Source organism: Leopardus geoffroyi, chromosome B3 (assembly GCF_018350155.1).
Source record: "Leopardus geoffroyi isolate Oge1 chromosome B3, O.geoffroyi_Oge1_pat1.0, whole genome shotgun sequence".
NCBI classification, from domain to species: Eukaryota; Metazoa; Chordata; class Mammalia; order Carnivora; family Felidae; genus Leopardus; species Leopardus geoffroyi.
In genome coordinates this window covers 28,508,709-28,526,382 of record NC_059337.1, presented here as the reverse complement: position 1 = coordinate 28,526,382, position 17,674 = coordinate 28,508,709, and the positions used below count along the sequence as shown (strand labels likewise).

General features: G+C 40.7%; 1 protein-coding gene across 11 annotated transcripts in view; it reads left to right on the top strand.

The window, feature by feature from the left end:
- Window positions 1–4,533: 4,533 nt before the first annotated feature.
- TUBGCP5 (tubulin gamma complex associated protein 5) overlaps window positions 4,534–17,674 on the top strand; it is a 65,982-nt gene continuing 52,841 nt past the window's right edge. For 10 of the 11 annotated variants that reach the window (XR_006704500.1, XM_045448959.1, XM_045448960.1 and 7 more), the window contains exons 1-3: window positions 4,534–4,737; window positions 7,272–7,325; window positions 7,436–7,544. Coding sequence is in view for 9 of the 11 variants with exons in the window: in XM_045448959.1 (XP_045304915.1) it covers window positions 4,592–4,737; window positions 7,272–7,325; window positions 7,436–7,544 (309 nt within the window). In the remaining 2 variants the exon portion in view is untranslated. Of the gene's footprint in view, window positions 4,738–7,271; window positions 7,326–7,434; window positions 7,545–17,674 lie in introns of those variants that run through there. The other variant, XM_045448962.1, reaches the window with a different exon arrangement.

Genomic DNA, 17,674 nt, shown 5'->3' with positions numbered 1-17,674 from the left:
GAAATTGCTGATGAGCAGGAATTTGAAATCAATGGCACAACCCGGGTTGAAAATGTGATGACTCGCAATGGGTATGAGGCATATACACTGGACAACACAATTGGTTTGCAAATTATTAGGTGCATAGAACATCTAAATGTATAAGGAGTCAAGTTAGAATGATGTAGAATGGGTAAGCAAGAAGTTGTTATTTCTCTATAAGTTATAGTTAAATGGCACAGTGTGTATGCAAAGTACAGAAATGGAGAAAACAGCCTGGTTATGCATCAGATGCCAGGTGAATTCTACAGAGGGAGCTCAGGCAGGTGGTTTTTGGGGGGTGGATGGGACTGGGATCATCCTAGGGACACAGCCATAAGGCTGCTAGAAGCCATGCTAGCATTTGGTCAAATCTCTTAGTGCAGTGGTTTAGATGGAATTGTTATATGCCAAGATTTCTACAATCCTCACCCCCAGGGCCTCCCAGGATGCCCTGTTTCCACCAGCACAGAGGTGGGTGGGTCCCACGCAGGGGTACGGGTGGGCTTGAACAAATCTCATGGTTATCCCTCTCCAGCCAGATCCTTCCAGTCCTCTAGGAAACATTTTTTGAGGTGCTGCCAACCCTAGGAGTAAGAAGCCAGTCCCAGGAACCCTTTCCAGGCCTCCCTACATGGTCCAAATGGACCTGGAAACATTTTCTAGAGGGTCATGTGATGACAAGGGCCCATGTGGGACTATGGTCAGACCACTGACTCCTCCACAGACGTCTCTGACTGGACACTCCAGAGACATGAAAAATATTTAAAAGGCACATCTGACCACCTAACCACACCCAGGACTGTGGCCAAAACCATGTTATCACTGGGCCTCCCTTTCCATCCCAAGCTTTTCACTGCCTTCAAGTGGGACTAAGAAAAAATTTCAAGAGGCCTATCTGGTAGCCAGGCCTCTCATAGGACTATGTTTGGACCCCAGCACCATCCCATGCCATAGACCCAGTGCCATAGACAGGACTTAGAAATGTTTTCCACAGGCACATCAAGTGATGAGGCCCACACTTGACCATAGTCAGGATACCTCCACAGAGCTTCCTAGACACCCAAGCTGTGCTTGTCACCAAAGAGAGCTTAGGAAATTTGTTGGGTGGTGATTTCAATGACTGGTCCTACACAAGACTTCAATGAGCATGGAGTGCAATCTCAGAGTGAAGCTGACCTGCCTGCAGTGTTCCTTTCTCTGGTGAGGGATATGAAAATATTCAGAGGGCTGAGACAAGCAGGCCCACATAGGAAACCGCCAGGCATGGGCAACCCCTTTTTGGTTCTTACTGGCCCCCATCATCGGAGTGGGCCTTGGGAATGTTTGGGGAGTGCCTTATGTGACTGGGTCCCATGCAGGGCCACAGCTGGGTTATAGACACCCACCTAAGACCTCTCTGGCCAGCTTGGACCAATCCCCGTTTGCCAGAGGCATCTGACAACCATGGCCAAGACCAAGGTGCCCTGCTGAGTTCCCCATGTCAGTCACAGGCTGATGTCCACCTCCAGAGAGGAACATAGAAAAAGTTTCTGGGGGCACATCAAAACCTAGACCTCATGAAGCACCCTCCCTGGGCAGCCCTTACTGGCCACCAATACCCACATTCTCCAGAGGGCATATCCAGAGGCCATCCAATGACCAGATCCACACAAGACCAGGGCCTGATCCTTAGTGCCCTCACAGGCCTCTGTGGCAGGATGTTTCTATCTCAGCCACTGGAGGTGGGTTGAGAAACATTTTGGGGAGGCACCTCTTTACTTAGGAATCAAGTATCGGCTCAGGTCAACAGGAAGGCACAACAGGTAACCCCAGTTCTAGTATGATCCCACTTGGGAGACTAGAAGCTGAATGCACATTCTGAAAATGTTTATGCCTCCCTCCAAAGGGGAAACCACCAGAGAAGTCCTGGTATAGAAGGGCACCATGGGCCTGGCTGTAGCCTTTCCTGGGAACTTTGGAGGCACCCCCAAAACATTTCTAAGTCTCTAGCATGGAAAGGCTTGAGAAGGCCAGCAAGTCCTCAAGAAGGAGCTCTGATGGGTCATGGTATTAGGAACCCCACCTGAAAAGTTTCTAATTCCCCCTTCACAGACCAGGACCAGTCCACTTAGTACAGACAGGTCTGGGGAGTGCACTCTGGGCTGGCCACAAGTCCCACATGAGTCCTGGCCATTGACTGTATCTCCCAAGAACATTTCCAGTTTCTCCTCCAGAGGTGAGCATTGCCTCAGGTTGGCCATGGATGAAGAGAAGGGCATTGCAACTCCTCCAAATTTTTGTAAGTTCCCTCCAGAAGCCACTACAGACTTGGGTGAGCATGCAGGTCTGCAATAGGCATCCCCGGATTGGCATAGTCCCATGTGTGGAACATTTGACAGAGATAATCCTTAAATATTTCTAAGTCCCTCCAAGTGGCGGGAGGGGGTCATGGGACAAGATGGACAAGTGGGATAAGGATGGTGCCTTTGGCCAGGCTGTAGTCATGCATGGAGCCCAGTCTTTGCATGCACTTCCAGAAAATTTATCTAAGCACCATACTGGAGGGCAGCACTGATCCAGGTCAGCAAGGGACAGATGGCAGTATTCCTGGCCTGTTTGCTGTCCTATCTTTCATATGTACTTCCCAAAAACTGTTTCCATGTCCATTGCCAAAGGGATGACCAGCTAGGGCCAGACTTAGAGGTCTACAGAAGATGTCTGGAGGCTTATGGTGTTTTGAATGGGACTCAGTCATCTAAGGCACCTTGGGAAAATTATTTCAACTCCCCTTTCATAAAAGAGACGCTAACCCAGGCCAACCAGAGAAGCCCAGGAAGAGTGGCTCAATCTTTAAGAAGTCCAAGTCACTGGGAGTGACCTGTGGAAAGTTTTCTAAGTCTCCCTCCAAAGGTCAAGACCAACTGGCTGGACAAAGAAATAGAGACACATGTAAGCATATGCATATACTTTGATTTTTAGAGATGTACAGAAAACAATTAGATTATAGGTTTGGGGTCCTGAGAAAAACGTGAACTACTTACACAGATTTGAGAGTGATAAATGTACAGACGACAAGTGAAACTGGAGTAGAAAAGACTGCTCAAGAATAGAGTAAAAATTCCCTTTCATAGAACCATCTAATAATACTATGATTTTCTCCTTCTTGTAAGATTTGTGTAATCATGTACAGTCTATGTTTTAGGTAGTTGCTATGGTGTCTGAATGGTCTGCCCAAAATTTATATGTTGAAATCTATTAAGTTGAAATCTATTAATCTATTAAATCTATTAATCTATCCAGTGATGATGGTATTAGGAAGTTGGGCCTTTGAGAGGTAATCAGGTCATAAGAACAAAGCCGTTATGAATGGGATTAGTGCCCTTATAAAAGAGACCCTAATGAACTCCCTTGCCCCCTTCACCATGTGAGGACACCTTCACCCAACCCCATGCTAGCACCCTCATTTTGAATTTCAGCCTCCAGAATTGTGAGAAATAAATTCTGTTGTTTATAAGCCACCCAGTCTATAGTATTTTATAACAACAGCCCAAATGGACTGACAGTGGTATATCAACTATCTATTACTACAGTAAAACAATGTAATAAATCACATGAAACCCTACCAGATCCCTAAAAGAAAACATAAAGAAGTCCACGTAACAGGTTTTGGAATAGTTAGATGCAATATTGAACAGAAACAGTTCAGGGGCACCTGGGTGGGTCAGTTGAGCTTCGGACTCTGGCTCAGGTCATGATCTCACAGTTCCTGGGTTCCAGCGACACATCAGGCTCTGTGCTGACAACTCAGAGCCTGGAGCCTGCTTCAGATTCTGACTCCCTCTCTCTCTGCCCCTCCTCCCCCCTCAAAAATAAATAAAAACTTTTTTTTTTTAATGAACAGTAACAGTTCACAGGTACAGTTTTAACTACTGAACTGTATTTTAGTAGTTTAATTAGTGAACTGTATTTCAGTAATTTAATTACTGAATTTTAAGTACTGAACAACAAAGACATACTCCATCTTTAATCAACAGGAATTATAAAGTCCTTTGGCAGCTCCCAATCACAAGCCAGTGAGAGCAGTAGGAGCAGCGCTCAGCCTGTCTGCGTCTGCCAGACAAGCCACTTTGCTGACACTTGCTGTGAGGACCATGTAGTGTGTCCTGTGTAGACAGAGGGAAACTGAGAGATCATTAGAGATCACCTCTAGAAGGAGAAACTGAAGCTTGGATAAGAATGGACAATTAACTGGTCACGGTACCTGAAAAGGTAGGTGCGAATGAGAACTAATGGCTGTTCTCCAAACATCGTAAATTAAACCACCAACCAAGGTTAGCCTGAGATTATTATTAATCTAACAGTAACGGCTATTTCTTTGAGGACGCTCCTAAATGTACTCAAGGTGAAACTGGAAAACGCACGCAAGAGCGTCCTACAAGAATCAGCACGGACACAACCGGGCAGGAGCTAGAATTCGAACTCTCGCGACAGCGGCCGGAACCTCTCCGAGGAGCAAAGCGGTGGGAGCGTGAACTCTCGCGAGAGCAGGAACAACCTCACGGAAGGGCGTCGTTGTGGAAGTTAGAGCAGTATGTTCCGGCCCGCGCCGTCCTGGAGCCAACTGGACCCACAGCAGGAGCGCGACGTTCGCGAGCTGATTCGCCATGTGGCTGGTCTTCAGGATGAGGCGGACCTCAACTTCCAGCTCGCCCTGCACTTTGCCTGGTCCAACTTCAGGTGTGGGGTGCGGCTCCGGGGCCGAGGCTGGGAACAGGAATGGGTCAAGGGGTATCCGGGCGCGCGGCCGGGTTTCCGACCGTCGTGCGCGCTGCCTCTCCAGCAGCTTGGTGCTCTAGTGTCCTTTGGATCCCTGTCGCGTGTGACAAACGCATAATGAAACAGTGGGTTTTGGGTTGTTAAGGGTCGGCCTTACCCTTAGAAGCGCACTTTTGGGGAAGGGGTCTGTGTCTCTCATGTTCCTTCTTCCACTCACTGCGCTTAGCGCGGTGCACTGCGCAGCAAACATTTTTTTAATGAGTAGGTAAATGAAGTTTTAGAGCAAAATAATGGTCAAACCCTACTTAACACTGTATTCTTACTCCCTACCCCTTATTGAGCCTCTCCAGATCTCTCTTACCTTGGTCTTGTGTTTTTTTTTTTTCTCTTTTCGAAACGCACAGCATAGTACACTGGATAACTTGTATGTTGTTTACTGTTTGTCTCCTCCACCCCTCCTTCCAGCTAAAATGTAAGTTCCATGAGGGTAGGGATAATGGTTTGTTTTGTTCATTTCTTATCCCAACACTTGGAATAGTTCCTGGCACATAGTACACTAAGCCACCATATAATACAATTTCTAATACAGTGTCTCATGTAATTTCTTGAGATTTATGAAGTCAGAGCTCCTATTTTTATTTATGGAAGATGTAAATTAGACAGTACTGCTATGATCATTACCTATAATAGAATTATTACTAAAAGAATGTCCATCCATGTTAATATTTGCCTATTTAATTTCAATAGAAATGGTTTTTCAGTTTCTATATTCTTGATCATCAACCTTAATCATACATACAGTGCCTACTTGGTTTATAATGAGAACAGACAATGAGTCTAAAAGCCTGCCAAGTTTCTGAAATAATGAGTTCAGTTCTTAAGTGTAACCTATAAATATAACAATGTCTGAATAGGTCATATAAGACAGAAATTTAAGTGCTGTACCCCAAATAATTTCTCTATTAGTTAATATGTCAATGGCAGTAGGTAGCTGGACATCATTTTAGACTTCAGAGAGACGTTAGAAGTTACTGTCTCACATTGAGAAACTAAGTGATAAAGGGATGTTCTCTATTCAGCCATTTACTGGAATAGAATTAGATATATATTTTTAGTGGTGTAAATTATTTCTTTTAAATACAGATTGTTGTCTTTGATACTAAAAATTAAAAAGTGAGTTGAATGAGCTATATGATGCTTTAATCCATGAGAAAAATGAACAATACATGTTTGCTTTTTTAAAAGTTTGTTTATTTTTGAGAAAGAAAAAGAATGAGTGGGGGAGGAGCAGCGAGGGGATGGGGGTGGTAACAGAGGATCTGAAGTGGCCTCTGGACTGACAGCAGAGAGCCCCATGCAGGGCTCAAACTCATGAACCGTGAGATGGAAGTCAGATACTTGACTGACTGAGCCACCCAGGTGTCCCATGTTTGCTTTTTTTTTTTTTTCTTTTTTAAATTGTGGCCATGTTCTAGGCCCTAGAAATTCAGAGATGAGTGAAATATAGCCTCTATCCTAAAGGAAGACAGGTCTACATATGATATAGAATTGGAATTTTTAATCTGAGAGCCTGTAGAATTCAGGTGTTAAGAACTTGGACAAGAAAAAATTACACTAACCTCTAACTAAAAACTGGCATTTCCTCAAATTACAAATAAAAGCAACAAGTAATAATAATTTACCTAGGACTGTGTCACAGGTAGAAATCACATAGTTCACATCATAAAGTTGTGGCAGATATTTTCAAATTTTTTTGCTGTTGCTTTACTGATAATTGTGGATCCATTGCTAGATCTCGTTATTTAATGCTTTAATAAATGTCTCTTATTATATCACAAACTTTAAAAGGTACTTCACAACCATATTTCAGTAGGCTTGGGTTTTTTTGTATTTCATCTCACTGGCACCTGGGTGGCTGAGTTGGTTAAGCATCCGACTTTGGCTCAGGCCATGATCTTGCAGTTTGTGAGTTCAAGCCCCGTGTCAGGCTCTGTGCTGACAGCTCAGGGCCTGGAGCCTGCTTCAAATTCTGTCTCTCCCCCCACTCCCCGCCCCTCTCCCTCTTGTGCTGTCTCCCTCTCTCTCTCTCTCTCTCTCTCTCTCAAGAATAAACAAACATTAAAAAAATTTTTTTAAACATTACTTTGAGAAGTAATGTTTCATAAATTCATAAAGCCTAAGCTTCACTGGGCTTCACTATGGCATAAAAAGATTAGGAACCCCTGCTATAGAATGTGCTATACTGACTTAGATACAAGGCATTATGGGAAGATGAAGGAATCAGAGGACAAAGGAGGCTAGGATGACCTGTGCTTGAGGAGTTTCTGAGATGCAGTGGCTGTTTGCCTGGATGGTAGAGGTGATACAGGGAGAGAGGTGCACTTCTGGAAATATATTGCCAAAAATAGGGTGACTATGGGGATATAGAGGGCTCTGAGACTGGTCTACTTAGCTATATGGCAAGGTTCACCTAAAAATTACATTTTCTCTTTTAGATTTCATCATTTCTTGGATGTTAACAGCCACAAAGTAGAAAAAACAATAGAAGGGTAAGTTAGTTTCATATATATGTACATATTAAAAAATATATGCATTTTCTTATAAATCTTCCTATTAATGTAAGTTTATAACTATCAGTTTACTTTTAAATATATTTCAGAATTTATGAAAAATTCATCATTCATTCTGATCTCAGCAAAGCTGCTAGTTGGAAGAGATTAACTGAGGAATTTCTAAATGCATCTCTTCTGAGCATAAAGGAAATAAAGGTATGCATTATATTGTGAGATCTCTTTTATATTTTACCATTTCTAATCTGTTATCATCAACTTGTTTCTGTTACTATTTAAACATTTATTTTACAATTATGATTGGAGCAGAGTCTTCTGGAAATTGACTTAAGCATTGTCATCAAACCCAGTGTGCCTCAGGCTTGTGATCCAGGAAAAAGCATGTTCTTGTGTAATCATCTTCTTAGCCCAACCTACTGTGGAGATTGAGATCAGAGATTGGCACAAATAATAACACTGTCTGGCTGTCTTAAAATTTTAAATGGCTTTTCAGCACTTGGTAATAATAACTACCTATGTAATGCCTACTAGATGCCAGGTGCTGTCCTCAGCACATTCACATTCAATTGTGGGTTCCTAAGATCACCCTTAGACTTGGTGATTCACTGGAAGGATTCACAAAACTTTAAAAACGCTGTTATCCTCACTGGTAACAGTTTATTACAGTAAGAGAATACAGATTTAAACTGAGCGAAGAAAAAAGATACATAGGATAAAGTCCAGAAGAAACCAAGAATAAGCTTCTAGGTATGCCTTCCCATAAGAGTGGTATGAAGATGCACTTAATTCTCCCAGTGATAATGTATGACAGCACATGCAAAGTGTTGCAAACGAAGGAAGCCCATCTGAGCCTTGGTGTCTAGCATTTTTGTTGGGGGTCAGTCACGTGGATGTGCAATGCACATGTGGCTGACCTTAGTTCCTCAGTCTCCAGCCTCCCCCAGACTTCAAACCAAGGACCTCAAGCATAAGAAAATACATTTACAGGGGCGCCCCAGGTGGCTCAGACAGTTGAGCATCCATCTTCGGCTCAGGTCATGATCTCACAGCTCATGAGTTCGAGCCCCACATCAGGCTCTGTGCTGACAGCTCAGACCCTGGAGCCTGTTTCAGATTCTGTGTCTCCCTCTCTTTCTGTCCCACTCATGCTCTCAGGAGCTAGTCAAGGGCGAATTGTCCTGAGACCTTTGAGATATTCAGAGTTTTGGCAACTCAGGCTTCCTGAGTAAACCCTTTATTATGCACATACATTAACTCATCTTCACAATAATTTCTGTGAGATATTCTGTAATTGTTAGGTTTTACCTTTGTCTACACTGTGGGAAGTGGTAAGGAAGAGAGCTTTCTTCTTTGTAAGGAAGAGAGCTTTAAAAAATTTTTGAAACTATCGGTTTAAGGAAAGGCTATAAAAGTATTTCTGGAAAAAATTGCTGCAGTGCTCTGAATCCATGCCCTGAGAGTTAGGAACACTTGTGTGTAGGGAAATACAAATCAAAACCACAATGAGATACCACCTTACACCTGTCAGAATGGCTAACATTAACAACTCAGGCAACAACAGATGTTGGCAAGGATGCAGAGAAAGAGGATCTCTTTTGCGTTGTTGGTGGGAATGCAAACTGGTGCAGCCACTCTGGAAAACAGTATGGAGGTTCCTCAAAAAACTAAACATATAACTACCCTACAACCCAGCAGTTGCACTACTAGGCATTTATCCATGGGATACAGGTGTGCTGTTTTGAAGGGACACATGCACCCCCATGTTTATAGCAGCACTATCAACAATAGCCAAAGTATGGAAAGAGCCCAAATGCCCATCAATGGATGAATGGATAAAGAAGTGGTATATATATACAATATATACTCTGCAATCAAAAAGAATGAAATCTTGCCATTTGCAACTACATGGATGGAACTGGAGGGTATTATGCTCATTGAAATTAGCCAGCCAGAGAAAGACAAAAATCATATGACTTCACTCATATGAGGACTTTAAGAGACAAAACAGATGAACATAAGGGAAGGGAAACAAAAATAATATAAAAACAGGGAGGGGGACAAAACAGAAAAGGCTCATAAGTATGGAGAACAAACAGGGTTACTGGAGGGGTTGTGGGAGGAGGGATGGGCTAAATGGGTAAGGGGCACTAAGGAATCTACTCCTGAAATCATTGTTGCACTATATGCTAACTAATTTGGATGTAAATTTTAAAAAATAAAATAAAAAAAAAAGAAAATATTTTTTAAATAATTGGCATAATTTTCCAAATAGATGTCAATGAATTAAATCCTCTGAAAATAAAAAAGGAGCAATTCCAAAAAACAAAAACAAAACAAAAAAAGGAACACTTGTGGGTATTGTGTGGAATACACTCGTGTATATTATTTCTGCAAGGACCATTTTGAAAGAGGAGGCAGCAAATCTTTTCTTGATTTATTTATACAACTTTCTGGTTAGACTATAGAATTTAATAATTTAGACCTTATGACAGCATAGTACTAATAAAAAAAATAATGGCAAGCATTATTACAGCACTTACTGCATGCCAGGCCCTGTTAGTTCCATAAAGACCATGTTCAGTAGGTACTATTACTATACTCATTTTGGCAAGACAAATGCCTTAATCTCAGTCTCATTTGAACCAGTGAAAACTTGTGTTGTACAAAATAATTAAATAAAACAGTGAGTGTCACTTCTGATTCCTGCTTTGACCTTTTCATTGTCATATCCTGTGATTTTTCTGTACATTCCTTGAGCACAGGGGGACCACATTCCCTTTGCTTTGCTGTGGCACGTCCTATGTCCTGTACTTGAACTGCCCTTCCCCTTCTCTCCTGCCTGAGAAATCTCATCCTTTAATATTAAATCCAAGTGTTGTCTCTATTGATACTATGTATTGCAGTATGTTATTACGTTCGTTATTGTTTCTTTCATATTTCCCCCTTTCACATGTGAGTTTTACAAGTTTAGGGTTCTGTATCTGATTTATTCTCAGTCACCTGGAACAGTGTAGACAATAAATATGTGTGGAAGAAAGAAATCTGTACAATCCTATCCTCTCCCTGTCTGTCCTCGACTCTTGTGCCACCTACATCCAGAATTGGTTGCCATTTTCCCCCTTGCTGTGGCATCTTCCACACACCTGTTATAGTGTAGCAATGTTGTAGACTCTTGAGTCTGTAATTAAGAGTCTCTTATGGTTTGCCTCCCTTTCTGTTTTTATCTTATTTATGCTTCCCTTCCCCTGTGCTCATCTGTTTTGTTTTTTAAATTCCACATATGAGTGAAATCATTTATCTGTCTTTCTCTGATTTATTTCACTATAATACCCTCTTCTAGTTCCATCCATGTTGTTGCAGTTGACAAGATTTCATTCTTTTTGATCGCTGAGTAATAATTCCATTGTATATATATATACCACATCATCTGTATTATCTGTTGATGGATATTTGGGCTTTTTCCATAATTTGGCTATTGTAGATAGCAATGCTGTAAACATTGGGGTGCATGTGCCCCTTTGAGTAAGCATTTTTGTATCCTTTTAATAAATACCTAGTAGTGCAATTGCTGGGCTGTATGGAAGTTCTATGTTTAATTGTTTGAGGCACTTCCATACTGTTTTCCAGAGTGGCTGCACCAGTTTGCATTCCTACCAGCAGTGCAAAAGCGTTCCCCTTTCTCCACATCCTCACCAACATCTGTTGTGTGTGTTGTTAATTTTAGCCATTCTGACAGGTGTGAGGTTTTGATTTGTGATTTTTTTTGATATGTGGCTTTTCATTGTGGTTTTGATTTGTATTTCCCTATGATGAGTGATGCGAGGCATCTTTTCATGTGTCTGTTAGCCATCTGGATGTCTTCTTTGGAAGTGTTTATTTATGTCTTCTGCCCATTTCTTCACAGGATTGTTTTTTGGATACTGAGTTTGATAACTTCCTTATAGATTTTGGATATTAACCCTTTATCCAGTATGTCATTTGCAAATATCTTCTCCCTTCCGTCAGTTGCCTTTCAGCTTTGTTGATAGCTTCACTGTGCAGAAGCTTTTTATCTTCGTAAGATTCCAATAGTTCATTTTTGCTTGTTTCCCTTGCCTACAGAGACCTGTCTAGTAAGTTGCCATAGCTGAGGGCACAGAGTTTGCTGCCTGTTTTCTCCTGTAGGATTTTGATGGTTTCCTGTCTTACATTTAGGTCTTTAATCCATTTGCATTTATTTTTTATGTATCCCATTTATAAGTTACCCATTTACAATTGCACCAAAACCCATAAGATACCTAGGAATAAACCCAACCAAAGAGGTGGAAGATCTATATGAAATCTGTAAAACACTTCCGAAAGAAACTGAAGAAGACTCAAAGAAATGAAAAAACATTTAATGCCCATGTATTGGAAGAACACGTACTGTATTGTTAAAATGTCTATACTGCCCAACACCATTCAGTGCAATTCCTGTCAAAACAATACCAGCATTCTTCACAGAGCTAGAAAAACAATTCTAAAATTTGTATGGAAGCACAAAAGACCCCAAATAGCCAAAGTAATGTTGAAAAAGAAAAAAGAGAGAGAAAAGGAAATGAAAAAAATAAATAAGAAACTATGACCTTGATTCCAAAACAAAAAAAGAAGAAAGAAAAATATTAAGCCTGGCCCTGTTTCCACCGGAACTGCAGTTGTCATTTTGAAGCATTCAGTTTTCAGTATACTTGGTGTATGCAGGGTCCTGGCTGTGCTGTTCTTCTAGAGGAGAGCCTGAGCCACTGCCTTGGTTCAGAGTTAGTCTTGCCTGAGTAAATAAGCAGTTGCCAGGCACAGGGGGGCGAGGTTTGTTGTAGGTATGGCCCGCCTCCACTGGAGGCTGCTGTGTTGCTCTCCAAAGTCATACTGTGTTGGTATGTGGGGAAAATGGCACTACCCCAATCCTTCATCACTGGACAGAGAATTGCACACCCCACACTGGTCAGGCAACCCTCACAGAACAGTGAGTGAGGGCAGTCAGCTTGCCCTGTACCACAACTCTCCTGCATCTTTTCTTTGGGAGTCCAAACTTATGCAGCTGGGATTCAAAACTTGAAGTCTCAAAGGACATGCAACCATGCTGACCCATGCCCTCCCGGGAGTAGTGCCCCTCTACTCTGTCTAAACTCTTTTGTCTCTGAAAAACAGTCCCAGGCCTGCACAGTGTGTGGAACCTATGGTGTAGCACCACTAAAAGCAGCAAAGGTTATTCTCTCTGTGTGCATCTCTGTCCCCTGCTGATTAAAGACCTTTTGCTGGCACCTGCAGGGTCTTTTGTCCTTGGGGAGGCAATGTACCCTCTTCCAATAGTACTCTAGGAAGGAGAATGTTCTCTATCAGTATGCCCCTGAGATCCCTACACTACGCTATGCACTCCAGCACCAGTGTCCTCCTTCTCCCCAGTAGCTCATGCCACAGCTCCACTCTGGAGTAAGTTGCACACTTCCAAAACCTCAGAGTTTAAGCTCCAAACACCGTTTGCAAAAAAACCCTGCTACACTCAGTACTTCTTATTCCCCAGCCCGTGGTCCAGAGAGGCTTTTCTCCTGTGCAAATGAGTGCTACACTCTCTCATCCCCTCTCTTTTTCTTGCCACATGAAAAAGCCACAGAAAGGGTTTTGTCTCTCCACAGAAAGGGTTCCCTCCCCTCCATGGCACCACTGTTTTTGTCTCACCCAGTTCACTTCATGTACCTTGCACCTGCCTTGCTGTCTCCCTCCAACAATGGAGATCGTTTTGCCACTCCACAGATTAATTTCCTAGGTGTTTCAGAAAGTGATCTGATCTCAGTACAGCTGTGTTTGAGGGACTAGGAACGCCCAGGGTCGATTTACTTCTCCACCATCTTAATTTCCGAACTTCATACTTTTTTTTTTTTTTAGTTTTATCAGTGTATAACAACATACCATAAAATCTATCTACTGTGGATATACATTTCACCAGTTTTAGTAAATATGTAGTTGTGCAACTACAATCCAGTTTTAGAACATTTCCATTACCCCGAAAGTTTCCCTCAAGCCCATTTGCAGTCAGTGCCTGCTCCCACCCCAACTCCAGGCAGCTGCTAATCTGTTTGCTCTATTTATAAAATTGCCTTTCTTGGATATTTCATATAAATGAGTTCACAAAGTATATAATTTTTGTGTGCTTCTTTCATGATGTTTTGAAGTTTCATCCATGTTGTAGCATGTGTTCATCTTCTATTTTAATTGCTAAATAGTATTCATTGTATGGATAAGCCACATTTTACTTATGCACCAGTGGATGACATTTGGATTGTTACCAGTTTTTGGTTAGCATGAATAGTGAACTGCTATGAACATTCTTATAGAAGCTGTGTGTGAACATAAGTCTTCACTCTTTTTGGACACATTTCTAGGAGTGGAATTGCTGGGTTATATGGTAAGCTTAGGTTTAACCAAATTATTTTCCAAAGTGGCTGTATCATTTATATTCCCCCAAGCAATGTATAAGGGTTCCAGTTTCTCCACATTCTTGCCAACACTTGTTTTTATCTATCTTTTATAGTATAGACATCATACAAAATATGTAGTAATACATTGTTATGGTTTTGATTTACATTTCCCTAATGACTAAAGGTTCAGCATTTTTATGTCTTCTGTAATGTCAAAGTTTTTTTCCGTTTTTAAATGATTGTCTTCTTACTGAGTCATCATTGTTTCTTTCCTACACAAGTTCTTCATCAGAAAAATGGTTTACAAATATTTTAGATCCTAGCTTGTCTTGTCATTTTTTTAGTGGTGTTTTTTTGAAGTTTAAAAAGTTTTTCGTTTTAATGAAGTTCATTTTATCTATTTCTTTCTTTTATAACTTGTGCTTTTGGTGTCATGTCTAAGAACTCTTTGCCTAACCCAAAGCTAAAGGCTTTTCTCCTCTGTTTTCTTCTAGCAGTTTAAGCACTTGTATTTCAATTTATAATCCCTTATGAGTTAATTGTTGTATATATTGTGAGGAAAGGATCTAAGTTAAAGGTTTTTTTTTTGTTTTGTTTTGTTTTGTTTTTACCTTCAGATAATCAATTGTCCCTTCACCATTTGTTGAAAAGACTATTCTTTACCTATTGAATTGTCTTGGCAACTTTGTCAAAAACAAATTGAACATAAATGTAAGGATTTATTTCTAGACTCTGAATTGTTTCATTAATTTATATGCCTATCCTTACACAAATACCATAATGTGTTTATTACCGTAGCTTTATAGGAGTTTCAGAATCAGGTAATATAAGTACTACAACTTTTTTCTTTTTCAAAACTGTTTTGTATATTCTAGACCCTTTGAATTTCCATGCACATTTCAGGACCAGCTAAATTTCTACAGAAAACCTTCTAGGATTTTGGCAGGGATTGCATTGAATCAGTAGATCATTTTGGGAAGTAGTGCCATCATTGGTTGAATTACATCCCCAGAAAAGATAGTCCAAGTTCTATCCAGGGAAAAATTCTTCCCTCAAGCATTCAGATTGAGCATGGCTTTGCTGACAGCTTTATTTTAGACTTCTAGCTCCCAGAACTGAGAGAAAATAAATTCCGTTTGTTTCAAGCCATGCAGTTTGTGGTATTTTGTTATGGCAGCCTTTAGAAACTACTACATGGTCTTATCAATACTAAGTCTTCTAATCCATGAACATGAACTCTCCATTTATTCATATCATCTTTCATTTTTCTCAGCAATTTTTTTCCATGTACAAATCCTTCATTTCTTTTACATTTATTCTAAATATTTTCTTCTATTTGATGGTGTTATGAATGGAATTGTCTTCTTAATTTCATTTGCAGTTTGCTTTTTGCTAGCATATTAAAATGTTAATTCACTTTTATATTTTTTTGTGTATTTAGACTTGCTAAACTCATTTATTCCAGTAATTGTCGTCTGGATTCCTTAGTATTTTCTATGTTAGGGTCATGTCGTCTCCAAAAACAGTTTAACTTCTTCCTTTCCAATGTGAAGTGTTTTTTGGCTTTTTGCACTGGCTGGAAGCTCCAATACAGTGATAAATAGAATGGATATCTTGCCTTGTTCCCAGTCTTAGAGGAAAAGCTTCAGTTTTAACCCTTAATTATGATGTTAATTGTAGGTTTTTCACAGATACCCTTTATCATTTCAGAGATGTTCTTTTTTATTCTTAGTCTGTTGAGAGTTTTTATCATGATTAAGCTTTGGATATTGTCAAATTTCTTTCTGCACCTTTCAGATAATCTTATGTTTTTGGCTTTGTGTTATATCAACATGAGGTCTTAGCTCAGTCTGCCATAACAAAATGCCACAGACTGGGTGGCTTAAAAAACAAAAAAATTATTTTCTCATGGTTCTGGAGTCTGGGAGGACTAAGAATAAGGTGCTGACTGATTGATTTGCTCGTTATGACTCTCTTCCTGGCTCATAGATGGCCACCTTCTCCCTGTGTCCTCACATGGCAGAGAGAGCTCTCTGACATCTCTTCTTACCCATTAGACCAGGTCTTCTTATGAACTAATTACCTCCCGAAAGCCCCATCTGCAAATATCATCACACCAGGGGTTAGAGTTTCAACATACGAATTTGAGGGGGACAAACTTTTAGTTCATAACATATGATGTGTTATATTAAATGATCTTTGGGTGTTAGTCTGATTTATTTGTGTGTGGTCTGAGAAGTACACTCATACTTAAGGCCTGGCTTATATTTTGTGTTAGTTGTCTCTTATCTCGTTGCATGAATTCGTGCTCCATCAGCCAAGAATGTATAGGTGGTTTGGGTCCACTCCAGTCTCTGCTATGTACAGCACAACCTGTAGTCAACCCAAGACATGAAGAGCTTAACATGCCCCTTTGGCTGTCTTGCCTCAGGATTTCCCTAATAAACCCTCAACTGTTCTGCTGGTTGGCTACTCGCCCCACAGAGGCCTACAACCACTGACTCCCCACTTCACTTGCTACTGCATTTAGCACTTTAGCTGACAGCTCTTTGATTCCAGTTAGACTTTTCCATCAACAACAGCAAAGCTGCTGGTTTTCATTTCCTGTCTATCCTGGTTAAACTACAACTGTGATAGAACTAGAAGGAGTGAAATAGCAAATATGCCACAAACTCACATAGTTCCTCCCTGAGATCATTTTCATGGATTAATTCCTCTCAGCATTTGTATGCCCATAGTCCATTGAGAGCACTGAAATGGTTGTCTGGCAATTTTGTCTAGCTTTTAGTTACTTTTAGAGGAGATGATTTGAAGACCATGTGCCTCCAATCATGCCAGAAGTGAATCTCTAACTTCACTATCTATTATAAATAGAGATATGTAGTATTCATGGGAGTCACTCAGTAAATGGCAGTTTACCATCCTCCAGGCTCTTAATGATATTTGGCAAAAGAGAATTTGGAGTTAGTTATTGTTGGAAAAATAAGCAAAGACTTTGACCTACTTTTAAAACCCCACTGGAACTATAAATTCTTAATTCTTCGTAGCTTTGAGTTTCAAAGAATGTGAAAGTAGAGTATATGTTATTCCTAAATTTGAGATTCAGGACCACCTCTGATATAATGTACAACACATTGGATTGCTTCTTTCATCATATATGTAAATGTGTTCATTGACTTTCTACAGAGTAGCAGGGACCGGGCATGGCTTCAGAAAACAGAGACTAGGGGCATGTGGCTGATGTGTAGATAGTTCCAACTCTTTATCTTCATCTCTTATGTAAAGAGATGGCATAAAAGAACAAGTTAACTTATATTTTTAAACTTCAGTAAAATGGGGGCACCTGGGTGGCTCAGTCGGTTAAACGTCTGACTTTGGCTCAGATCATGATCTCATGGTCCATGAGTTCAAGCCCTGCACCGGACTCTGTGCTGACAGCTCAGAGCCTGGAGCCTGTTTCAGATTCTGTGTCTTCCTGTCTCTCTGACCCTCCCCCGTTCACGCTGTGTCTCTCTCTGTCCCAAAAATAAGTAAACGTTAAAAAAAAATTTTTTTTTAAGTAAAATAGTTCATATCTTCTAAATGTAAGTGCCAGAGTCCCCACTCTTAGCAGTCTTCTTTTTCTTTATTACAATTAGTAATTGTGGTCAAAGCATGGTATACAGCTGGTTGATAGGCTACGTTTTGGCCATTAGTGCTAATTGCTAATTTATTGTTCAGTGATAAACTCAATTAATTTGAGTTCTCTCAGGGAAAGTTCCTTTATAGATGTTACTCAGAAAACGAACAAGGAGTAGGGAAATGGCATCATTCAGGTCCTCTTCCCATGACCAAGAGCTGCTTTTGTGCATCCTTACACCACAACAGGTCAATGCTCCGATCCTTAGCAAAGTA